We start from the raw sequence: 26,396 nt of genomic DNA, 5'->3' as shown, positions 1-26,396 counted from the left end.
ATGGAAAATAGACAACTGCAAGACCAAATGAGTGTCGTAGGAAGGATGGAAACTTATAGAATCAAAGGTGTTAAAAATAAAAAACCCCGTAATGGCTATAAATAGCAGCCACCTAACATAGCCGATGAAATAATCAGAGCCTGGAGGTGTGTTAAAAGTAACTTTGCCATCAGAGGTACAAAGAAATGAGGGAAGGGAAAAATATGGCATAATAGACATAATATTGTATAATGAGTTGAGAAATTACAATATAAACATAATTGTGGGTAAAATAATTATCAGAAGAAACATTTGTGGTAATAATGGTTGAGATTTTCCAAAATTAATAAAATAAATGAAACCCTGAGCACTCAAAGCTCAGGCTCACCAAGCAGGATGAATCTCTCCCCCAATCGAGTATCCTTTTCAGGCTGCTGAAAAACTAAACGTGATTAGAGGAAATCTTGAAAGAAAGCAGAAAGAAACTAATACCTTAAATATGTAGGAAGTGTGATGAGAATTACAATGGACTTCTGCTCAGAAAACATGAAAACAAGAAGTAAAGTGAAATAGTGTTGAAAGAAAGTGCTGAGGCTGGGGCTCAGTGGTAGTGCACTTGCCTGGCATGTGTGAGGCACTGGGATCGATCTTAGCACTGCATATAAATAAATAAAGGTCTATCAAAAACTAAAAGAATATTTTTTTTAAAAAAATGTGCTTTAAAAATAAAGTATATTATAGAAAATACTTTGACTCATCCTCAGGGGGAATGTGATCAAGTGGAGTTGACTTAGGAGAGAAAGAAAATACAGAAGAGAGTATTGAAATTCATATATTCAAGTAAAATTGGGAAACAATGGGCAGTAACCACAAGGATGGATTTTTAACCCATGATGTTCCAAGATCTTGTCAAGTTCTTTATTCTTGTGTTTCAAACTTGGAGGAATACAATGAAACAAATGATTCTGCATGGAATATCACCCAATTTAATTGGCAGAGATATTTAAAGTCAACTTTAGGTTTGTGTATTATTACTTCTCTGAGTCTAATTAAATCAACAGTTACCCTCCATGTGCTGGTGAGGACCTCTGTAGTCAATTATGGTATCAAATAGCTTTTAATTCTCATGAGCCCAAGGACCTCTGCTTTCTATCTAAGTGGTTAGAGGGAAAGAAGAAAATTATCTTTTTGCCTTAATTCTAGGATTATTTTACTAATTTAAAGTTACTGGAGTGAACATTGGCCTTTTATTTACAAGTGTGCATGAGAACAGTAAGACAGTGGCACACAGCTGAAGAAGACTTTTGGTATCTGAGCCTCACTTTGTTGCACATTGAAATCATCTGGCAGGTTTCCCAAATGCTGATTCGAGGCTCCCACCTCTAAAGACTTTTCTTTGTTCTGAGGTGTAGACTTAACATAGGGATTTTTAATGTGCAGCCAGTGAGAAGCTAGAAGAAATTCTTTCAGGACAGGAACATCTACCCTATGCTAAGTAGTGGTGGGGCAGTGATCACGCCCTTTTTTACTCATAAATGTGGAGACATCACGATCTCTTTATTTGTTACAGTAGTCTTTCTTGCCACCTACTCTCCAGGTGATCTTATGAGGATTAATAGCTCTGAGTGAACTCCAGAAACACATTTGTGTTTTCTGAGGATTGCATGTAAGTTCTAGCACCAGGCCCAGCGCCTGCTGCATATTTATGTTCAGCTGCTGACTTTACTCTCTTGTATTTCCTAACATCCTCCTGCCTCTCCTTCTTTTCCTACCATCACCTATGCTACCTCTGTCCTCTTCTTGCTTCCTTTTTATCTTCCTTTCTTCCTCCTTGTCTTCCTTTCTTCCCTTCTCTAATAGAAGGTAAGATCCTTCATTTTGTCTTATTCATCTTGTTATCTTTAGGAACCTAGCACCAACCTGGACACATACAAGTTCTCAATAGGTATGTTGGGTTCATATATAAATTTTCTGGGATCAGAGCCCATTGGCCAGAAGACTAAGCTGATCACATAAAATTATTTTGGTATATCACATTCATGGAGAGAGAGCTACCAAGAAAGCATGTTGGTTCTCAGGACAATTTTTAAAAATAGTGTACAACATATACTTTTGATAACACTGAATTGTCTGGATAAAAGCAAGAAAATTAGGGTCATTTATTCAGCATAAAAGCTTTGCATTTGGAAATATACAAGTTACACTACTTTAGATTATTGGCCTTGGGTATAAATATTTGGTTACTGTTGGGGTTTGAGTGTGCAGAGTTTAGCTCCCTCAGGCCTGACACTTTGCAAGAGCTGTGGTTGTGATTTAGGTCAGCTGAGGGAGACCTCAGTTAGGAGGAGAAAAAGTTCTCTTCCCCTTATCGCAAGTCACAAGTTCTGCATGGTTTGGCTAGGAAGAAGAAGCTTCCTGCATACTTGTCCTGGGAACGGTACATTCTAAAGAAACAAATGCATCCTCAGAGGATTAGATAATGTCTACAAAGAAATTTGGGAGGGTACTTATCAAATGAACAGGAACGATCTGAATTTAGCTCTGTGTACCCGCTGAGGCATGACATTTGGGCAATGTGGGTAAAGTGTTAATTGCTTGCTTTGTTAGAAGAAGAATATAAAAGGAACTTGCAAATAAATCTCAGCATACAGTCGCAACTGCTGCCTTTGCTCTGCATCCCCTGTGTCCTGGTTATTTCGCGACCCTTACCCAGGGACCCGAATGCTCTAGACGTTCACAGGTTACTCTATACACAATCTGCCTTGTGGTGTCTTAGGTGCTGGAGAATGAAAACTGGTGTGTTTCAATTATTTTGGAAGCTAGTAACTCAATTTAGTATGAAGAGTCATTCTAATCATAAGCCTAATAGGCTGTCAGAGGAAAGGGTATCAGTCAAAATCAGAAAATAACAGTTTGAGATTCCATTGGAATGAACATATACCTTAAAATTATCAGGGAAGGCTAACAGTAGAAAATTAGCTTCTCTAGCAAATTTGAAGAGAGTTGGCTTTCTATGCAGGGTTGGAGAGAAGGCACACAGAGACAGAAGTCCTAGATGAGAATGAGTAAATAAGTAATATCTCAGCTCTACTGAGAGCAATGTGGTCAGAATTTTCATGAACACTATTCTGTCTTGGTAAAAATATGTGGTCAACAAGGAGGCCCTGATCTCACATGCTTTAAATCTTGTAGTTGCATGTATTTTACCACTTGCCTTATAAGTCCTCAGCTATTATGTAACACACTGCAGACTGTCAAGAGTTTTCCAGTTTCTTTGCCATGGCTTGTTTGCTTTATAGAAATGAGATTTTTTTTTTTCAATTAAGATTATGGTATTGTTGTTTGCCAAGAAGTGGTGTGTGTGTGTGTGTGTGTGTGTGTGTGTGTGTGTGTTATTCTATTTAAATGTTGGGAGAAGATACTGAACATGGGTAAATTAAACCTCATCAAGAAAATTATGTTAAATGTTGAATGCATATCAACATTTTAAATGTTGAATTCTGCATTCTGAAATTATAAAAGAATCACTTAACAATTTCAATTATATATAAAATCAGCTTATAAGGAGATCTGTTTGCATCAAGTTTTGGCAATATCATAAATGCCCCTTCTCTCATAAGTCTGAAAAATTTACCTTTTGGGAATTGGTATGATAATTCTTTGGAGAAGCAATTTCTTCCAAGTACTACCCTGGTGTAGCAGTGTTTTGATAACTGCGGTTAGTCCTGTGAGTGAAGTTTGGAAATGTGTCCAAAGTGTCACACAACGAGTTTCTTTGTTTTTCCTCTTTCTTCCTGTCCAACTTGTGCTGCTGATTCTAAAACCAGAGCATTATTCAATGAACTTAAGCATGAAATTTATCTAAAGTGACACCCCCTGGAGAAGAAATAGGAGATGTGATTTAAATGTGACAGGTGGGTCCCCTGACATTTGCTCCAAAAAGAAATTGATCTTTCATTGTGCATGACTATAAAAGAAATGATACAAAAAGGCAGAACAGAAGGAAGAGAGAGTTGAAGTAGCTGATTTCTAATGAGAAAGTTTATTTTAAAGTTGTTGCTGTTCAGGCATTGGGATTAAAATGGTGCCTACCATTTTGCTGAGCACCTTTTTGCTTCATTGGACTATTGCTGTGGCTTCAAAACTGTAAGGGAATACTACACTATTTATACTAAACTACTAAAAATATGACCTTGTTAACATAAGGCCAAATAAAATTTAATTGTATTTTATTATTTCAACTTCTGCAACATAGTGCTGTTTTTTTTCCTATAAGTGCTTAGCAAGCATAACATCTTAATCTTAAAACATCTCTTTCTCTACCAAAGTTTGTTGTAATGCTACCTATCATAAATGTGTATTTTAGGAATATTTCAATAAGCTAAAATAGCTTCTGGTGGATGTTATGTATTTTTCATACTCTTATTTTTATAATGTTGGTTATTTTCTTTGCATAGACAATATATCCTGTGGGTCCCCTCTGTGATAAAGAGTTATTCTGCAGAAATAGCTTGCCTCCATCTTTTAAACCTCAATGAATCTGTATCCTTGAGTGTTTTCTTAGAATATGATGGATCTAATACCACAATTTTTGACCTGTCTGTGGGAGAAGACACCTTCTATGCTTGTGCAGATTTCAAGGTGAGGCACTGAATTTACTATTTCAGAGCTGCAGATGAGGACATTAAATTATTATTAAAAGATTATTATTAAAAGTTTTAAATAACAAAACTAGATTTTAGATGAGTTGTAAAAATTAGGGGGCACAATTAGGAATTCCAGAGAGGCAAGAAATAAAAGGAAAATTTATACATGCAGCAAGACTAATGAAATGTTGCTAATCTTCTATCATAAGAATTGATAATGAGATAACTACCTCACTTTAGATAGTAAAAATGTTTCACATTGTGAGGAAAGAAAATTTAGGGAATAAAGAAAGGTTTGAATTCAGGGCAACAGCAACAAAAAAAGTAAATGGAAGGCAAGATACAAACACAGTTTATTAGAAAGTGTCCTCATACTAAATTAAGCAATTGTAACAAGCAATCATTAATTCTTTTTTAAAATTTTTTATTTGTTTTAATTAGTTATACATGACAGTAGAATATACTTATATACTTTGGTATATCATTAATAGATGGGATATAATTTCTCACTTTCCTGATTATACATACTGTAGAATCACATTGGTCATTCAGCCACATACATACATAAAGTAATAATGTCTGTTTCATTCTACTATCTTTCTAATCCCCACATCCTCTGTCTTCCCCTCCTTTCACTTCCCTCTACCTAATCTAAGGTAACACTATTCTTTCTTTTTTTTTTTTGCATTACAATTCTCAATTCACATATATACCACAAATTTTGTATCTCTATTTGTATATAAAGAATGTTGACACCCAATTCAACTCTTCATACATGTATTTTGTATAATGATGTCCATCACATTCCACCACCCTTGAGTTCACAAGGATCTCTCTGCCTAACAAGTCAAATTAAGTCATTATTTATGATTTTCAAATTCTCTGCTTTCCTATGTCAACAGGTCTCTCAGAAGTCTTCTGAACAGTTTGCTTTTGTGACACTCTTGGCTAAGGGAGATACTCTTACAATCTTTGAGAGGAGATCTGTAGCAATCAGTTCAGAGGAGAAAGTAACTTTTGTGCAGACAGATAAGCCCATCTATAAACCTGGAGAGAATGGTAAGTCAAAAATCCCCTTTCCTTTGTATCATTGACTTTAGAAATGCATTCTTCAAATTAAAAGCAATCCAAACATGTAAGATTTAGTTATGTTATCCTCAATATCATTGGATCATACATTTTAAAAAATCTTATTGATGATCTAGGTAAAGTATGGGATAGTACAAGTCACTGAATATTTTGATTTGTAAAATTTACCCATCTTCCCCTTCCCTGTGTATAAACTCTAGTGACATAAAGGTATAAAGATTCAAGCATGGAATGAGGAGTATAATTGATTGATTTGAATCATTGCTCCATAGTTTGCCAATTGGGCAAGTTAATTAACCCTCTTATTTTTTTTAAACATCAGAAATTTATTAGTTGCTCAAAACATTACATTAATCTTGACATATCATATATCATACATTTGTTTCAAATGGGGTATGAATTCTTATTATTCCCACGTGTACAGATTGCAGGATCACATTGATTATACAGCCATGTTTATACATACTGCCATACTAGTGTCTGATTAACCCTCTTCTTAAGGTTAAATTATATCCTTTGTAGAGAAAATGAAAATTTATCCCAAGAATATTGTGAGAATGAATATTAAAAGTGCTAATATTAAAGAGTGCCTAGCACATAGAAGAGATCTCATAAATGATATTTATTATTTTCACTATTATTACTGATTATCATTAGTGTAACTAGATGGATGATAACCTTGGCAGAACCCTGTATTTTTTTTATTAGTATAATAAGAAGAAGATGGCAGAAGGATGCAAAACTAGTGTTCCAAAGGGATTGATTTTGGCTTGGTTAAAAAAAGTATATTGGGTTTTGTCAAGTAAGTTTTCATCTTTGGAACTTAGTTTTCTCATTTTTAAATTTAAAGTTGACTTAAAGCATCTTTACATTTGGTCCTGATGAATATTATATGTTGCTATGGTTTATTGAAAAGAAGTAAATGAACTAAATACAAAATTTTTATACTGAGATTTTTTGCTGCATTATACCCTCTCTTCTGAATTTACTAAGTGTTATGATGATAGCTTCTATATTCTGTATGCAAAAAGGATCAAAATTTTTCTTCTCAACTGTTAGCTAGTATCAATTTAATTTTTTAGGAGTATTGCGTTCTCTCTCTCATCATACATTTGGCATATTATTCCTTCTATGACTATTTCTGCCACCAAGTCTTTAAGTGTTCCTGTGGCTCTTGGGGTAAAAGTCTCTGCTGGTAGCGGCAGCCAGTGTGTCAGTTTTGGTCACAGCAAAACACCATTAAGAAAAGAATGACAAATGCAATAAGAGAGATTTCTTTCCCAGTGAAACTCAGTCTGAAACGATCAAATTGGAGCTGGGAAAAAAAAGGGAATATGGTATTCTGTGATAGCAGGACAATTTAATTTCTTTATGTGTTTGAAAAAGATTGTTCCTTGCTTTTCTTTTAGTTAAATTTCGCATTGTGACATTGGATACCCGCTTCAAACCTATTGAGGATTTGGTGAGTTCAGTCATTTCTAATGGTGCAATAACATTTGAACATATTAAACAAATCCATAGCTATCTAACACATCTTCAGGAAGCTTTCTAAATGCATGAAAATAAGGTTCTAAAGTAGAGTACAAGATAGGTGTAACTTCAGTGCTAACCTCATATTTAAATATAAACTTTCATTTATAGGAAGTTGAGTTACAATTTTTTAGTTCTTTTCATCAAATAAAGAAGCGTGTGTGTGCGCGCACACATGCACACACACACACACACACACACACACACACACACAAGTTGCATGAAAATCCTTTCTACTTCCCAGAGAGATTTAGGTTCTATTTCACATTTTGGGTGTGTTTGGCACTTTTATCTATAGAAATTTTGTTCTCTGGGAATCAAGGGCTAATTCTACAAGATATCATATGTATAGTACAGTATTTGGCAAAAAGGAATGTGCTATTAAAGTATTAATCTGTTTTTTACCTCTTTCAGTATCCTTTAATCACACTTCAGGTAAGAGAACTGCTTTTTGTATCCATTATTTTAATTATTCATATAAATAATGTATGTCTTGTTCTTGTTTCTATAATTAGAAATCAAGATGACTGAAATAAAGAGAAGACAGTCTTTATGTGCATGTACTCCGTAAGGCAGCAGATTGAGATCTAAATTAAAGTCTGTTCCTTTTTATGTTAGCCTGTGGGGCAAATGCAATATCTTGGTTTTTATGGAATATAAAAGATTAGACTCTGAAGCAGATATATATTCAAAAGGGCCTGATTTTGGTTGCCAAGCCCTTTTCAGTCTTAATTAATTCATATCTTATTATAAGAAAATGGAAAACACAAATACCTAAACTATAGAAATATATGAGAAGGTGACATTATTATAAAGTGGATTTTTTGATTTTAGAAAATAATTAACACTTTCCTTCTACCAGTTTGTCTAGAGTACTGTGGCCTTCAATTTATTTGATATTTTATTCCTATTAGTAAATAGATTGAATTTTAATACATTCAGAATACATTACTGAAGTGATGTTGTTTTAATGATTTAAGACAATTAGTTCCATATAATGATAGTACTTTCTTTATTTCCAAAATAAAGAAGGAAAGAAAAATATGCAATTTCTGATTGTCTTTATTTATTATATCCTAGGATCCTCAAAACAATAAGATTTTTCAATGGCAAAATGTGACCTCTTTCAGAAATATTACCCAACTGTCATTCCAATTGATTTCAGAACCAATTATTGGAGATTATACAATTGTTGTAAAAGGAAAATCAGGAAATACACTGATGCATGGATTTACTGTTAATAAATATGGTAACCAATTTCTAGTTTTTATTTTCTTATATAAATGAGTTCAAATAAATGAGTAAAATTTTACATTAGACTTAGGCGAATGTAGGTGAAGCTTGATTTGGTTTTCTGCAATCATCTTCTGTTCTCTCATCAATCCTTTCTTGCTCCTCACTCCTTATTCTGATCCCTACTTATCTGTTTCCCCTAGGAAATATCTATTTTTTAGAATCCAGTTAGTTTTCTAGAATGTATTTAATATATTTCAACAACAACAAATGAACCCAGGGACTTGTGTATGCTAGGCAAGCACTCTACCAACTGAGCCATATCCCAGACGGTGTAAAGTTATGAGGACAGGAAAAAGGAAAAAAGAAGGTAGGGGGATACTGAATCCTTAATGAGACACTATCACTTACTGTGGTGGACTAGTTTCACATACAAGTAGGGGCAATTGAAACATGGTCAGCACAAACATAAAAACAGGAAAAAATTATGCCATCATAATTTTTTTATGCATCATCACTATGGTTATCTACATGATTTAAATTAGTTTTTCTTCCAGCCATATGGGAGCTGAAAATATATATCTCTTTGTTTTCAGTGTTGCCCAAGTTTGAAGTTAAGGTCAGTGCTCCACAAACAATAACTGTTTCAGATGATGAATTTCAAGTGGACACATGTGCTAAGTAAGTATTTATTATGATTTGTCCCCACAGGTAACAGAAAGCTCAGAGATAACAAAATAGTTTAACTATTAAATTTGTTCATATGCTCACATTAAAATTCTTAAGAGTATTTTTGAATATTTAAAAAATATAAAGGAAAATGTAAGAAATTAGCTATAATTAATTGTACTCATTGTCATTAACATTGTGATTAGTTTTCCTGTAATCTTTTAGGAATGTTTTCTTTGACAGCAATCTTACCTTCTTATCTACAATACTTAAGAAAATATTTTTCCTTATTATGTCATCCTTTTAAACTATTCTAATTCCTTTCTCTATCAACATATCTTTACACAGTTATCTTTAGCAAATTCACTGAACCATTATTATTTTATTATCTAACATGTGGGATGTTCCATTTTAATTTTTTTAGTAATTAATAATTTTGTAGCATGTACCATTCTATAATACTGTATAATAACTTTGAATTAACAATTGTTTACTTAGAAAAGATTTACAAAAGGAGAAATACCAAGACAAAATAGATAAAAATCTTGTAATCTTTTGATTGCCTTATTGCTCACCAAAGTATTGTGCCAAGGTACAATTCTAGCAGCTGGTACAAAAGTACCTACCTCACTTAGTCTTCACAATCACTGAATATTCTCATAAAAAATAAAATGAATATGAAAAGAGGGGAAAGAAAATCTAACATAGATACAATAAAATATTATTAATTGTATCTTTAAAAACACATAAAAATAATAACAGAAAATGAGCTATTGAAATTGTCATAGTGGAACTAAGGAATTTTATAATTTGAATTCACTTGAATCCTCTTAATACAAAAAATCCAAATTTCTATTTTCTCCTTGGGAAATTATTTCTGATTGCTGATATGCTACTTAATGTCAAATCTATCTGGCATATAGTGTAAAGTTTCAAGAAGTCAGAATAATGATCATAATTTAAAGTAATGTAATAAATAACTTTGATGACAGAACCAGGATTTACACTTGGGCTTTATGGCTTTAAAGATACTTCTTGATTAATAATTCCATTATACTTTATGTAAACACTTAAAATATCAATATTTGCCATATCTGTGAAATAATTTATGGCTGACATAAAATTACTATTTTTTAGTATTTTGGCAGTATTAAAGATACATTATATAAAGAACTGTATAGTAAACTGTGAGGATAATTTTTGAAGTTCTTCAGAATCTTGGAAACTTTTGGTCTTTTTTAAAGTAGTATTTAAAATCTTTGAATTCTAGGGAAATGATCATAAAATTTTTCTGGGTTTCAATGTGAATGTGTGCCAGAATTAATATATGTGAGATTACATATTATCTGTTAAAAATCATGGGATAATCAACATAAGAATGAAGAAATCAAAGATCATAAACTGGTTTTGCTAGAAAATCCTACACGAAGCCAGAAATTTTAATGCCTTTCGCATTTCTAATGTATTCAAATACCTTGTATTATGCTAAGAAAGTACAGCCCCACAAATCAGGAGACCCAAAATGTTTAGGCAAAACTTTCTAAGCCAAACACTAACATGAAATTGATTGTTTCTTACATTACTTTAAATTATGATCATTATTCTGACTTCTTGAAACTTAACATTATATGCCAGATACATTTGACATTAAATAGCATATCAGTAATCAGCAATAATAATCTCCTGCCACATGACCAGGCAATTACATAGGAGCTGTGCTTGCTGCAAAGATGTTACTGAGCAGGCTTTGATGGAAGGACGTGAAATCACTGTCCAGATCTCAATTAACACAATCAAGGAGTTACCTTTTGGGGGTTGAATAGTACTGTACCAGTTGTGCCCAGAGATTTAGTTGGAATGGCTAAGGAAAACAACAGCAAAATTAGATTATTTTAGCAAACAATCTCAGAAATGAATTAGGCTTTTAAGAGTGAAGAAAATTTACCTACAGATTTTTAATAAATTCCATTAGCACCATCAAAAGCTTTTCAAATCACAAAGGGCTTTCCTACTCTGTGCTGCATGAAGAAGTAAACTACATGTTCCAGGGACAAACCTTGGTCTGTAAATAGTTGTATGGTAAGAATTTTATTTTATAAATAAAAGATAGAAGAAATAATAAGATATTTGTCTTATAATTCTTACATCTTACATGCATTAATGAGACCTAACATTTTTGGCCCAATCTTAGTTCAACTTCTATTTTATATGTGGTTGATAATTAGAACTAACAAATGATCATAGTGATTTAAATTGAATCAAAATGTCAAAAGCATAAAGTATTTTTATAAAAAAAGAGAAATAAGTTAGCGGAATGACAGGAGAACAGACCATGGAGTGAAACAGATCTGAGTTTGAGTTTTCATTCTTTCAATCACAACATGGGGAAGTTAGCAAATTTCAGTTTACTAATCAAGGTCACTGGAAAAATTAAATCATAAAGATCTGATACAGACCAAAGTACAACAGTCATAAAAGCAAAATATTGAAATCTATAAAATTCCTAATATTAAGATTGATTATCTCCTATGTATTTGCTCTCTATTTTTCTAAATCTAAGTGGAAAGAATCCTTAAGAAAAAAAAACAAACAAACACTGATATTGACTAGCTTTGTGTTTGGTTGAAATTTTTTTGTTGTTGTTGTCAATGGATCTTTATGTATTTATATGTGGTCTGAGAATGGAACCTAGTACCTCACACATGCTAGGCAAGTGCTCTACCACTGTGCCACAACCCAAGCCCACTGGTTGAAGTTTTTAAAAAATTTGCATTATAGTTTTAGCAGAAAATGAGATAATTTGTGTTGTGCTTGTATTATGCTAAGAAAGTGCAACCCACAAATCAGAAGACCCAAATGTTTATGCAATGTGCTATGTACAAAAATACTTTCTAAACCAAACACTAACATGAAATTGGTTGTTTCTTACATTACTTTAAATTATGATCATAATTATGATCACTCCAGAAGGTATTATACTTTTATTCAAAACATATCCAATTATGTCAGTTCCAGAAACTTTTTGATTTTTGGAGTGGCAAAATGAGCATTGTTACTTAAAATGTTGATCTGGACATACTTCAAGAACCTGAATCATCCCAGATTTACTTACTTAAATATGTATTTTCTGCTAAAGAAAGAGTCACAACTAATTTTTTTTCTGATACTTCTATCAGATTAAAAATTATTTTTAAAAAATCAATCATTAAATTTTATTTGCTGAGATTTTAGATTACTTCAGATACTATGTTTCTGAATTTGATTTTTTAAAAAGCAGCCACATCCTCCTAATAAATCAATTGACCGATTCTGCGAGGAAGACAGTGCCAATAGGTGAGGATTTGTAATTGAAGTGGGTTAGATTCAAGTCTTCATAGTTCAGAGATTTCATGTATAATTGTTGAAGGAGTTCAGAAAATACTGCTCTCATGTCATTCATCTGTAATCACAAGTGCACCTTTTCCCACCAGGTACACTTATGGCCAGTCTGTGCAAGGAAAAGCCCAAATCCGCATATGCAGAAAATTTTTTTCTTCTACAAGTTGTGAGAATGAAAACAATGAAATATGTGAGCAATTTATTGCACAGGTACTAACTATAATACTAAAAAAATCTAATTTTTGGCTATTTTATTTTTTTGATTTCATTTATAAAAAGGACTTAACACTATTTTCATTTTGTGTAAAATGGAGGACTCAATTACAAAGCGTAAAAAATAAGGAGAAAATACGAGAAAATACAATGTCTAAAAGTTTCTTACTCTCTAGGCAATGTATATTGTTATTTATTTATCAGTTTTTAGGATTTTTAAACTTTGAAAAAGATTTTTTTGCGTTCTTCATATTATATACTAAGTAGCCTCCCCAATCTTTAAATAAACTAATCTGCATTATTTTTCACGATGCAGCCTAGACTTGTCCTTTTAATATAGCTTATGTTCAAACATCTGCAATTCAGATCATATACATCTATTGATTTAGATTTGCAGTTTTGTGTGTATGATGCTGGGGATTGAATTTGGGGCCTTAATATATCCCCACACCCTGAGATTCATACGTCAAGCCCATAGTTGCTTTCTTCATCTATAACATCATAACTTTAAGATAATGACTCCACCCATTTCTTTTAGTGAGAATTGACTTTGGAATTCCCATAGTGAAATTTGCATATATCCCATAGTATATATCTGATTGTTCTGAAGTTACTCCTCAAATTTGATGATCACCCTCTAGGTAAATATCAATAATTGCATATACAGGCAAAAAGAACCCCTAACTTTGTATAGGAAATGCAGGCTAAGAAATGTTAAATGAATTTCTTCCACATCAGTTGCACATGGTTCCACTGAGGTTGTGATTTAATGCAGTCATTAAATGTGATTTACCTAGTGAAAGGTGTTCATTCAGCTAATGTTTTTTCTTTCCCTATATGAAAAACATAGCATTAAAAAAATCTGATGCAACAATCTCTATGTGAGAAGTTTTATTTATTTGAAACATTCCTTGGAGTGAGTTTACTAAATCTAGGGAACTATAGATTGCTATAAACATAAAGATTATTTTAAGAAATATTAGCATATTGCTATCCATAAATTTTAGGCATTCAAATTCTTGTCAGCAAAACACGGGAGTGTATTTCCAAAGTTCTTTCTAGCTACATATTTAAGACTTCAATTTTTTATCATTTTGGCAGACAAATTTGTTTTGTTTTAACATGTGTTATCTAATTACTAGCTAATTTGAGCATCTTTTCATATTTTTGTTATTAATTTTGATTTGGTCTTTTGAGAACTCTTAATTGGCTCTGTTTTTCCCTATTAATATAAAACTAAAACTTTCTTTCATTATAAACATTATTCTCTATCCTCTAAGCAAATTTTTCCAGTATATTTAATTAAGTCAGAGCATTGACTTTGTAATTATGCTATTTTTTTAATCTGCAGAGCAGTGAAGATTCTTTTTTTTCTTTTTTTTTATTGGTTGTTCATGACATTACAAAGCTCTTGACATATCATATTTCATACATTAAATTCAAGTGGGTTATGAACTCCCAATTTTTACCCCAAATGCAGATTGCAGAATCACGTCGGTTACACATCCACAATTTTACATAATGCCCTATTAGTAACTGTTGTATTCTGATACCTTTCCTATCCTCTACTATCCCCCCTCCCCTTCCCTCACATCTTCTCTCTCTACCCCATCTACTGTAATTCATTTCTCACCTTGTTTATTTTCCCATTCCCCTCACAACCTCTTATATGTAATTTTGTATAGCAATGAGGGTCTCCCTTCATTTCCATGCAGAAATTATGCTATTTTTGACATCCCAAGGTTCTTACCATTTATGGGTTTCAGGATTAGGGAGAAAATGTCTGATTTGTACTTCTGTTGTACATGTAACTACCTAAGTATGCTTTAAGAGTATTTCAATTTCTTCAGTAAACATAAAATTAATTTTTTATATGTTTAATATAAGAAGTTTGTTTTCTCCCAGATGGATATTGAGTTCATAGCACTCATTTTACATGTTTGCTTTCCCTCTTCATTCTAAATGACACTTGTGTTTGTCTATTGTACAGGTTTTTAGTATAATCTTATGTTATTTTGGGTTCATCATCATTAGCCTTCATCATATTAATTCTTTTTCCTAATATTTTTAGTTGAAACTTAAAATATACAGTCATCCCTCCCTATCAATGGAAGTTGGATCCACAACCCCCATATACGGAAATCTATAGATATCTATAGATATCTATAAAAGGGTGTAGATTTGCATATAGTCTAGCACATCCTCCAGTATACTTTAAACCTCTCTAGAGTACTTAGGCTATGTACAAATGTACATGTGATTTCAATAGTTGTTATACTGTATTATTAAGGAATAATGACAAGTAAAAAAGTCTGCTTGTGTTCAGTGCAGGTACACTTTTTTCCAAATATTTTTTCCATGATTGGTTAAATCAATGGGTGTGGAGCCCACAAATACAAAGCTTCATTTAGTAATACACATATTCAGTGCTTTATATTTTTCTTTCGCCACACAGCTTAACATTATTTGATGCAAAGCATTTTTCCTTTACCCTGATATCTAGATTCTTACTAGTTTACCTTACTTTTCTCTTTGAAGGATTACTGAAAATGTTTTTCTCCTAATTTTAAGGTCATTAAGATTCTTTTGGCCACTTTTAATTATTTCATTTTAATTTGTATTATTTAGACAAAGTAGAAGTAATGTTTTTGATGTCATTGATAAAAATAGTTCCTAGTCTAGAGGAGTACACACTCTACAAACTATACACTTGTTTAGCTCCAACACCTTTTAACTCTGTGGCCTTGAGTAGGTTATATAATGTACTTGTGTTTCAGTTTATTCATCCTTATAATTGGTTTAATAATAGTGCCTGGCTCATATGACAGTTTTGAGGACCAAATGAATTGACAGGTCCTTCTGTTTAAAATTTAAATTAGTAAATATTTTTTTTTCAAATAAAACAAAATCTTTTTAATTATTGATGTTACTGGTCAAAGTTTATCTACAGATTTTTCCTTATTTTAAATGAACAATTGGTCTGAAGAAGTGTTTATTTTGATGGTACACCTTTAAAGAATGATTCTTTTCCATCTGTTTTAGTGCCTTTCAAGATAATTTTAATTAAAAGTAATTAAATATTACTTTTAAAATATTATTCAACTTCATTTCCATCCTTTAATCTCTTCCAATTGACAATGCTTTCAAGAGAATTTATTTTGAATCTGTAAAATAAAGATTATCTACTTTACCTTTTCTGATATACTGATATAATCTTTCCCCTCCCCTCCCTTCTCCTCTTTTAATTTTTTTCTTTAATTATTTCAAAAGGCAGGGGTGATGGTGGTTATATACTTTTGCTAAAATTTCATAGTTTTTAAAATACTCTTAAATCCCTAACTTTTCCACTATATTTCTCTTTATTTTTCAGTTGAAAAATGGTTGTGTTTCTCACATTGTACCTACAAAAGTCTTCCAATTTTATCGTTCTGGATTGTTTATGACATTGAATATCAATGTAGTTGTTACAGAATTTGGGACAGGTAAGAATTGAATTTTATATACAACCAGGATATCAGCTTACTGGGAAGAAGCTTTTTGAGTTAGCAGTATGCACAAAATACACATCAATTATTGCTCAAACTGGTAAAATGTACTTTTTGCCCTTAGGTCAACTTGAGGTTTGCTTTTGAATAAAATTATATATATGTCAATTGATAAAAATTTACCAAAGTCTAACATCTGATTTAATTCTCAGTGTTTAAAATCTATGTCCCCAGGGCCAATCCAGATTTTTTTTTTTTAACACAGTCACATTTTGTTTACCTTGCTTAACAGCTATAAGCAAGAAGAGAACTTCTGTCAAATACTCAACCCAGAGTGGCCTACGCCCTAGAATAACTGTTAGGCTCTTTATGGAAGTTTATCAACTCCTGATTTATTAGAAATGGGAACATTTGCAAGTGAAAAAAACTATTAGTGAGAAAATAGTTTTGTACTATGTATGTGCAAACTCATACATACATAGTGAGTGCTCAGTAAATATTTGTAAAAAGAATAAAAAACCAGGAAAGTGAGATTTTAATTTGGGCAAGGGAACCAGTTGAATTGCTCATAATTTCTTGTTACTTAAAAAGGGGTTGGGAGTATACTCTTTAGTGATTTATGTACATATACTTGATCAATATTGTGATAGCTCTCACAATAGGTGAGTTTGTCACACTTACTATTAGCAACTTAGCTAAATATGTTTCATTCTGCCTATTTACATGGTTTTTTGATATCTCAAGCCATTTCTTTTTACTTTGCTTTTCAAATCTGAATAAAGTCTAAATATTACATTTATTTTGTAGTATCGAGAAAGTTTTCAGAAAGTGAAAATCCTATTGTGGAGATGTTTAAGATATTCTCCATCATAAAGTTACAAGCCAGAACTGAGTGAATTGATAGGAAGGAAGAATTTAAGAGCATTTTCTCCTGCTCCTGATTTAATTATTTCCATACTAACATCATCATTCCTTTTAAAGATATAGATTGTGTGTATTTCAAACAATTTACATCTCCTTTTCAATATAGAACAAAAATGTGAACCTGTGTTTAGAGAGTTCTCACATGTACCGTGTACCTTAAGCTTTTTTTTTTTTCTTTTGGGGTTTTGAGATTGAAGCCAAGGCCTTGCCCATGTTAGGCAAATGCTCCACCACGGAGCTATATCCCCAGCTCTGAAATATTTGGTGGAATAGTTAATTCTTTCTTGACACTGTGTTTCCTCATTTCTTACAGGTGTACAGATCAGTGAAAAGACCTCCATTTTTATCACTCCATTGCTTGGCAGAGTCAACTTTGAGAATATGGACCCTTTCTATAGAAGAGGAATTTCTTATTTTGGAACTGTAGGTTTAACTTTAAAAAATACAGGTCCTATTTCATTTTATTAGATCACTGATTATCCTTTGAAAATTTATGGATACTTTTTTTCTACTTTCATAATACATTTTCAGTATTACTATGTCTGATTTACTGAAAAAGTCCTAGGCTAAAAGTAATAAATACAATTTTAGCTGTTTCCATATTTTATATATAAACACATAAATACTTAATGAAACATCTTTCTGTTCATTAGAATTTAAGAAAATTTCTATTGTGTGATCAAAGTTAAGGACAGAAAATTATTTCTCTGTAGGAATATGACATTTTGTATTCAAAGAGTATTAACATTTTTTTTGTACAGCTTAAATTTTATGGTCCTAATAATGTACCTTTGGCGAGCAAGTTATTGCAATTGGAGCTCAATGATAAATTTATAGGAAATTACACTACAGATGAGGATGGTGAAGCTCAGTTTTCCATCGATACTTCAGACATATTTGATCCAGAGTTCAATCTGAAGGTAAGACATCAAAGAACAGATGAAGACTGGTAGGTATCCCACATCATATTCGAATGTTAGTAATTTTGAACATTAGGAATCTCTTTCTCTCTCTCTCTCTCTGCCTCTCTCTCTCACTCTCCCTCTTTCTTTCTCTTTTACAGATCCTCTCTCTGAGGGTCTTTTTAAAAAATTATTGTTTATTTTTAGTTACATGACAGCAGAATCCATTTTGATATATTTATTCAAGTATAGAATATATCTTATTCTAGTTAGAATCTCACTCTTATGAATGTGCATAACAGTGGGATTCACTGTGATGTTTTCATATATGTACATGTGAAAATCATGTCAGATTCATTCCACTGTCTCTTAGAAGACAACATATGTTTTGTTATTTGCTTGTTGGTTAAATAATGTGTGAGATTTGCTCAAGATGATGAGAAGCTAATGATACTACCATACAATCATTATAAGTTCTATAACAACCAGTATTTTCCTCTGAGGAGTTAGAAATAGCTCATGAAGAAAATTTGGCTTTTTTTTTCCCTCAGATCATTTCATACATAAATAAGGGAAATACTCTGATTTCTCTTTTCTGCTGCTTAAATGGAATTTTGCAGTTAAACAATTTGTCAGTCTTCAAATGTAGCTTCAGGAAACAGAGATTACATTTAATTCTCTTTCAATCAAAAGTAAGAAACAATTTATTGTTAGTCTAGTAAAATGTTTATACAATTATGGTAATTTTTAATATATAAAAGAGAAAGCTATTATTATTTCGCTTCCAATAACTCCACAATGAAATGTCAGCCCCAAGCTAAGTTTCCTCCCTGCTTGGAAGACATCTGTTACTGTCTTTGGAAGTCTTTGCCTCTCTAAGATCCTTCTCTTTCTTTTCTCATGTCAGGCTTCATATGTTCAACCTAAGAGCTGCTATCCTAACAGCTGGTTGACACCTGAATATTCGGATGCCTACTTCAGAGTCTCACGCTTTTATTCACGAACCAGCAGCTTCCTGAAGATTGCTCCTGAACCGAAGCAGCTTAGATGTAACCAACAGAAGATTATTACCATTCATTACTCCTTAAATCCTGATGCATATAAGGATGATTCACATGTCAACTTCTACTATTTAGTAAGTCTCAGTTAGTGTATTCTTGGAATCCTGCCTAATTATGAGTCTTCTGAGCACAGGACAGTTCAGACAGTGTGCATTAGTTGTGCCATGCCAATCTGAATGAGTTCCACCCTCTCACTTTGCTGGCAAATGCTACAGGATCCATTAGAAACAAACAGATAAAATGCTCTCAGATTATTTGTTTCCCTAAGATTTAAAAACTTACTATTCAGAGTCTGCTTTTTTAGGCATTCAATTATTAATTCATATCAGGTGTTTAGAACACTTAGTAATAGTTGAATATTAGGCAGATGCAAAAAAATACAATGGAAGATTCACTTTGATAAGCAGTAAAAGGAAGTAGCTGGCCTGTGTCTATCCATTTTGTGTCTTCAAGGCAGATTCCAGACAGACTTGGAAATTAAGGCATTCCGCCCTCTTGTTGCTTCTTGTTGTTTTTGTTGTTGTCATTGTCTTCTTCTTTTGCTTGTATTTTTGCGGGTGTGGGTGGGTACTAGGGACTGAACCAGAGTCACTCTACCACTGAGCTCCATCCCCAGCATTTTTATTTTTTTTTAAGACAGGGTCTCACTAAGGTGCTGTGGCCTTGCAATTTTTCTGAAGCTGGCCTTGAAGTTATGATCCCCCTGCCTCAGCCTCCTGAGTCACCACCACACACAGCCCCCACCCTCTCCTCTTAATCAGACAAGTTAGTCCATCTTGGACAGGTTCTTTAAACTCCTTAAGCCTTGATTTCCTCAGATGTATATATATATATATAATTAGAAATGATAAGTTTTTCCTCCTAGGGTGAGGATTCCATGTCAGGCACTGCCCTTGTATGTGTTGGCTAGCTTCATCAGTCTCATTTTTACAGCTAATGGAACAGAGGCAAACAGATAGAATGATGTGTCTTAAATCAAATAGTTGATGGAGATTAGATAAAGGCATATTCAGAGCCAGAAAGTCTGGATAAAATTCTCCTCCTCCGACAGTGCATTTCACATTGTTCACAGTGTATCTAGTCCATGATAGGCTCCCAATCCATTGTGGTTACTTTCCGTTCTTCTTCAAATGTGCCAAGTTCACTCTTAATTTGTGGAAGTTTCCGTATGTTATGTAACAAAATTATCATGAGGTAATTCATTATATAATGACAATATGATATGATATTAGGCAATAGATCTCATAGTGTGTTTTCTTTGTCCTGCACAGATGATGGTGAAAGGAGCTATCTTTCTCAGTGGACGAAAGGAAATCAAAAACAAAGGTGTATATAATGCAACCATTTATAAATATATACTTTACCTTTTTTCTGAAGTTGAATTGAAATAAGAGCACTTATTTCAATTTGAGGACAGAGTACAAATAGGATGGCTTAAAAAAGCTACTAAATAATTGGATAAATGACAGTTTGACCTCTTTCTCCTATTCCCACATCATCGAGTACATTACAGAAAAGGGATTTCCAAAACCAGAGTATTCTAATTCCCGACACTACCCAGTCTTCTTTTTCATATGTAGTTGGCATTATTTGATTTGCTTGCCTTTAAAACAAAGCCTAATTTGTGCTTTATATCCATAAGTCATTCTCTTTTATCTAAGCATACCCAGTGATGCAAGAAATTTTTGGCATTATCTGTTGATCTCCTGTTTACCCAGCCTGGAATGGGAACTTCTCATTCCCTATCAGCATCAGTGCTGATCTGGCTCCTGTGGCTGCCCTCTTTGTCTACACCCTTCACCCCAGTGGAGAAATCGTGGCTGACAGTGTCAAGCTCCAGATTGAGAAATGTTTTAAAAACAAGGTGATTTTTCTTCTATGTCTGACCTGTCCAGAGTAGGAAGAGTAAGCAGTTTGCTCCTTGCTACCTCCTTAATGGACCACTCTGATCTTTACGTGGTAATCTCACAATAAGTAGGGGTATCATTTAACTTATTAGGGAATCAGAGAACTGCCAAAGGGAAAGAATTATCCTTGATAGTAGTGCCAATCCCGAGATGAGAGGAGGGTGGTAAAGGAGATGTCCCTTTAAGGAGAGTTGTGGGTGAACATGGGCTGGAGGAATATATGTACAGAATCTATAAGGATTTCTATTGAATTTATTCAAATTTTCCTCATAGAAATCATCTCTATTCCTTTTCTTTCTCTTCAGGTTAGCATAAAGTTCCATAAAGAGCAGGGGCTTCCTGGCTCTAATGCCAGTCTCAATCTTCAAGCAGCTCCTGACTCATTCTGTGCCCTCCGGGCTGTGGATAAAAGTGTCCTCCTGCTGAAATTGGAACAACAGCTATCAGCTGAAAGTGTAAGACCCTGATTTCCTCAGTTTTCTTATTTCTATCTGGACTCTAAGTCTTACCCTTCATATGGAGCTTATGTGACATGGAACATGTTGAAACTATTGACTATTTCTTCCTTTGTTACTTTGTGAATTATTCACTTATTTTCTTTGAGTTACTCAACACTCATAGTAAAACATAATTCTATAGATGATGTTTATTAGTTCAATGGGGATAATAAGACAATGGAGATCCAGGAAATCATCTTCACCATGGTAGTCAAAATTAATATCATCAAAGATGGGAAGATGGATCTTGTGTACAGTGGGTGTAATATCCTGAAAAACACATCATTTTTTGTGGTATCCTCATCAACATTTACACTTAAACTTAGCATTCCTTGATAATTCTTGCCTGAACCAATATTGTTATAATAGTTGATGGTGGTTTTTCCAGTTTTACCTCTTCCTCTTTACTTGAGGACACACATTTTTTTTTTTACTCAATGGTTCATAATTTATTGCTATTCTTAATTATTTTTATGTTCAAATGTTCCAGGTTTGTTCAGTAGGAAAATCATCAAGTTGGTCTCCCTGTCCTTTTTGACATGTCCATATGCTGGTTCTAGCACTCACCAACTTTCTACTTTAAGAGGTTCCAGAATTATGTTGTACATTCTTTGCATTAATCTTAGAAATTCGTATTTTTCCAGGGATCCCTAATTCCTAGTATTGAATAGTATTAATCTAATTTATCTTGTTTCATTTAATAGCTCTCTAGTTGACACAACATCATCTTTGCCCTGTTAGTTTAAAATATGAACTTTGTCATATGTTTCTATTTGTAATATGTTTATTTCTGAATTTTATATTTCATTTCACTGGTCTGCCTTATCATGTCTCAGCCCCACACTGTTTTAATTATAGAGAATCTGTGGTAAGTACTAACTTTTGTTGTGAATCAAATTCTTTGGCTTTCCTGGGTGCCCCAGTCACTTCAATTTTATGGTTCCCATAAATGTTGATTTTATGTACCAACTGATTTCCAAGTTCTCAAATTCCAGCCTACTGATATTTTTGTTGTGATTACATAGAATTTATAAATTAACTTAATAATTTCATCTTTATGAGATGATGTTCTGATTAAGAGAAATAAATGTTTATTTGTTCAAGCATACTTTTGTGTTCTTTGTGAATTTTAGTTTTAAATAATTCTCTTATATAGTTTCTTACTAAGCTTACCAGCATTTTAAATTTTTTTCTGTTTACAGTAAATGAGGGTTTTTCCCTTCCATTATATATTCTAAATGTTTTTATTTCTGTTCTTGGGAACTATTTTTGCATAATAATTTTATATTTTACAAAATTGCCAGGTTGCTTTTGGTTGAGTTAGTTTTCCATTGGTTTTCTAGGGGCTTTTAGATATGCTACTATATTATCAGCAAATAGTTTTACCTTTCATTTTTCATTTTATATGACTATCTTTTACCCTAACACCAGTACAGTACCAAATTGCAAGGCAACAATAGCATTCTTGCCTTGTTCTAGTGTCTGGTGGATTTGTGTATCATAGACTCTTACCAATTTTCTTTTTCTTTTGGGGAAAATAATTTGTTTAAGCTTTTCTTATAAAATAATGTATGTAAGTTTTGGCTTATTTTATTTTTTAAGAAATTAAAATATTTTGTATATTTTAAATTTTTGTTGAACAGTGAACTCTCAATAATTTTACCATGTTGCATCACTACATTCCTTTTATTTTTATGTTTTCCTGTATTATATAATTGTTATTTTGTATATTTGTACTTTTTTCCTTATTAGACTAATTAGTGGTTTCCCTATTTTGCTCTTCCCCGCAAATAGGATTTTAATCTACCAGTAAAATGCAGTATGGGTTTTTTGGTACTCTATTGCAATTTATCATTTCCTTAGCAGTACTTCATTTATTGTTGTTGTTTTTAGCTAGTTTTTTCTTTAATTTAAATTTACACAGTTTTCTCAATTTTTTTATTGGTTTGAATATTTACTTACTGGAACATTTTCTAATTTACATTAAAAATGACTTTTTATTTTGGAATTTTTAGTTTCAATTTATATTGTCTCATAATTAGTAATATTTCTACTTTATAAAGTTTACTGATATATTTTTGTGCCCAAATACATTTTTGATAATGCTTCCATTTGTTTAGAAGGTATAATTTCTGTTATCTTATTTTGTACCCTTAAATCTGATTATTTAGATTTTTTTATTCTTGCCTATTTTCTTAAATTCACTTAGCCTGTCTTATACTGAAAGTAGTATGTAATAATACCCTGTTAGTATTGTTTTCAAATTTTTCTCTCTCTGTAGTTTTGCTTTATTACATGGGACACAGGTATTCATAATTCTTGAAGCTTTATTATGAATTGCAGCTTTTCACAATATAAATCACAATTCTCTGTTTTACTTGAAACATTTTGGCCTTAATTCTATTTTTTTTCTGATATTAGAAGGACTGCAACCACTGACTCATTATTTTTATTTACCTGCCCTTTAAATTTAACTTTGTTCTTTGAAATAGTGAAATTTTGTGCTTCATTGTTTTTTGTATAAAATATATCTTTGGGTTTTGCTTTTTCTTTTTTAAAAAAGTTGTTTTTGAAGGAGAATTAAGTTTTTTTCACTTGTATTGATATTGATTTATATATTTAGACTTAAATTCTATCATTATTTTTGTTATAATTACTGTTAAATCATTATTGTTTTTTGTACTTTGTTATAGATATCTTTTTTCTTTTTTCTTTTTCTTTTTGGTATTTATGTAAGATCAAAATTTTGTGTTAGTGGTTATATTTTATAATACCGTAATCTCACTTTTTTTCTTGCTTAAACTTTTTTTCTTTCCTTTTGCAGTTGTGGAGATCAAACCCAGAGTCTCACACTTCTTGTTTAACCTTGAAATTTAGTGTTGTTTTTTTTTGAGGGGGTGGTAATAGGGATTGAACTCAGGGGCACTCAACCACTGAGCCACATCCCCAGCCCTATTTTGTATTTTATTTAGAGACAGGGTCTCACTGCGTTGCTTAGCACCTTGCCATTGCTGAGGCTGGCTTTGAACTCAAGATCCTTCTGTCTCGGCCTTCCAAGGCATGAGCCACTGGGAATACAGGCATGAGTCACCATAGCTAGTTATTTTTAAGTAGTATTCTTGACTTATACCTATTATCTACTCTACAGTCAATAATCTTATTCTAGTTTCTGCTTTTCTTTGCCTTTTGTCTCATTTTATAGTTGCTTCTTTTTCTTGTTTGAAATATAATGCTTACATTCTGACTTTGTCCTCTTATCTGTAATGTTTTACCAATTTCCTCATTACCTCATGATTACATAAAGCTCATTCTCTACTGGTTTCCTCAGAAGGCCCTATAGGCTTAGAATTCCCTAAAAGACTTTATATTCCAAATTTATTTTCTAAAGACTTCTTCACACATGATGACAGTGACTTGTACATTAAAGTCTTGGCTCATACATTACATTACTTGGAATTACAGTTCCAATATTGCCTTGCTTTGAATACTGTATTTAAGAATTCTGATTTCATCCTAATTTATTTTTTGTTCTAGGTTATTTGACCTTTTTCTCTGAAGGCTTTGAAGGTTTATTCCTTTCAATACTTAAAATCTAGTAGTTTAAGTAAAATATACCTCGATATTTATTATTTGGTTGAAGCTTGACCAGTAGAACCATGGAATATATAGTCTACATTTTTTATTTCTAAAATTTCATCTTGAATTATAATTTAAACATTAAAATTTTTATTTTTCCCTTTCTTGAAAGACTCCATCCATGTAGTACAACTACTTTGTCTGTTTTGCAATGCAACCACGTTTCCTATGACCTGTTTTAATTCATTCTTTTATTTTTCTCCAAAACTGCCTTTAAAGTTTTCTTGTGATCATTTTCTCTTGAGGTCTTTTATACTTTCATACTTGCATTTGATGTTTTTGTTTATTTCATCTATTTTGGAGTTCATTAAATTATTATTTTTTTTGTTTCACCATTTTTATTCTATATTAAATTTCTGATTCACAGTGTTTTAAAATATCCAAATGCCAGCATGTGAACATTTCATTTATACTGACGTGTTTGGAGATGGCTTTTCTCTATTTATTTTTTAACTTAATTACTTGAGTAGAGATGTTTCATCAGCTGAAATGTTTTGATTTGCAGTTTTTATTTCTCTTCTAGTAATTTTATATGGAGTTGTTTTTTTTCTAATTCTTAGTTTTTATAGATAGTGTTCATAGGTGAAAATACTTTTTATGTTATTTCACAAAAATACTTTATTTTTTTTTGTACCCAGGATTGAATCCATAGGTGCTTATCCACTGAGCCATATCCCTAGCCCAATTTTATATTTTATTTAGAGACAGGTTCTCACTGAGTTGCTTAGGGCCTCATTAAGTTTCTGAGGCTGACCTTGAACTTGGGATCCTCCTGCCTCAGTTTCCCGAGCCCCTTGGATTACAAGGTGTGTCACTGTGCCCTGCCAAAAATAGTTTTTAATTAAAAATTCTTCTTTTGTTTCTGTAGTATCCTTAATGTTATCCCATTACATCCTTTCCTCCTTATTTGCCCTGTCTGCAATAGTCAGTACCCCACCTCTCTTGATCAAATTATTTTCCAGTACAAATGTTGGGCTTTATTCTGAGTTGATTCAATGTGTTTCTTCTAATTTCCATGTCATTTTCTTTTATTCATGACTCTCTCAAACTTTCCCTCTTCAGTTCTATGCACCCTCAAATGTTTAGTGTCATTGGGAGCTCTCATTTTCCACTAACAATTGGAAGATCATAGAATTTTTCTCTGTGTCTAAGTCATGTTAATGATATAAGTCAAGGATATCATTACTTGCTCTTTTTTAAATTTTGTATTTTCTTATGAAGCTAAATGAGAAGATTTAGAATCAAGC

The 26,396-nt window shown here is 32.4% G+C and overlaps 1 protein-coding gene across 1 annotated transcript in view; it reads left to right on the top strand.

The window, feature by feature from the left end:
* Positions 1-4,060: 4,060 nt before the first annotated feature.
* LOC308658473 (ovostatin homolog 2-like) overlaps positions 4,061-26,396 on the top strand; it is a gene marked incomplete at both ends in the record, with an annotated part of 46,343 nt that continues 24,007 nt past the window's right edge. The window contains 15 exons of the mRNA XM_081311185.1: positions 4,061-4,125; positions 4,437-4,620; positions 5,528-5,684; positions 7,124-7,176; positions 7,659-7,679; positions 8,325-8,493; positions 9,074-9,158; positions 12,617-12,734; positions 16,108-16,219; positions 17,460-17,569; positions 17,908-18,066; positions 18,956-19,183; positions 20,381-20,435; positions 20,828-20,973; positions 21,322-21,471. Of these exons, the coding sequence (XP_081167311.1) occupies positions 4,061-4,125; positions 4,437-4,620; positions 5,528-5,684; positions 7,124-7,176; positions 7,659-7,679; positions 8,325-8,493; positions 9,074-9,158; positions 12,617-12,734; positions 16,108-16,219; positions 17,460-17,569; positions 17,908-18,066; positions 18,956-19,183; positions 20,381-20,435; positions 20,828-20,973; positions 21,322-21,471 (1,812 nt within the window). The remainder of the gene's footprint in view (positions 4,126-4,436; positions 4,621-5,527; positions 5,685-7,123; positions 7,177-7,658; positions 7,680-8,324; positions 8,494-9,073; positions 9,159-12,616; positions 12,735-16,107; positions 16,220-17,459; positions 17,570-17,907; positions 18,067-18,955; positions 19,184-20,380; positions 20,436-20,827; positions 20,974-21,321; positions 21,472-26,396) is intronic.

The sequence above is a fragment of the Spermophilus citellus genome, assembly GCF_964194105.1.
Source record: "Spermophilus citellus genome assembly, chromosome: 10".
NCBI lineage: Eukaryota > Metazoa > Chordata > Mammalia > Rodentia > Sciuridae > Spermophilus > Spermophilus citellus.
This window is presented reverse-complemented; position numbering and strand designations above follow the sequence as displayed.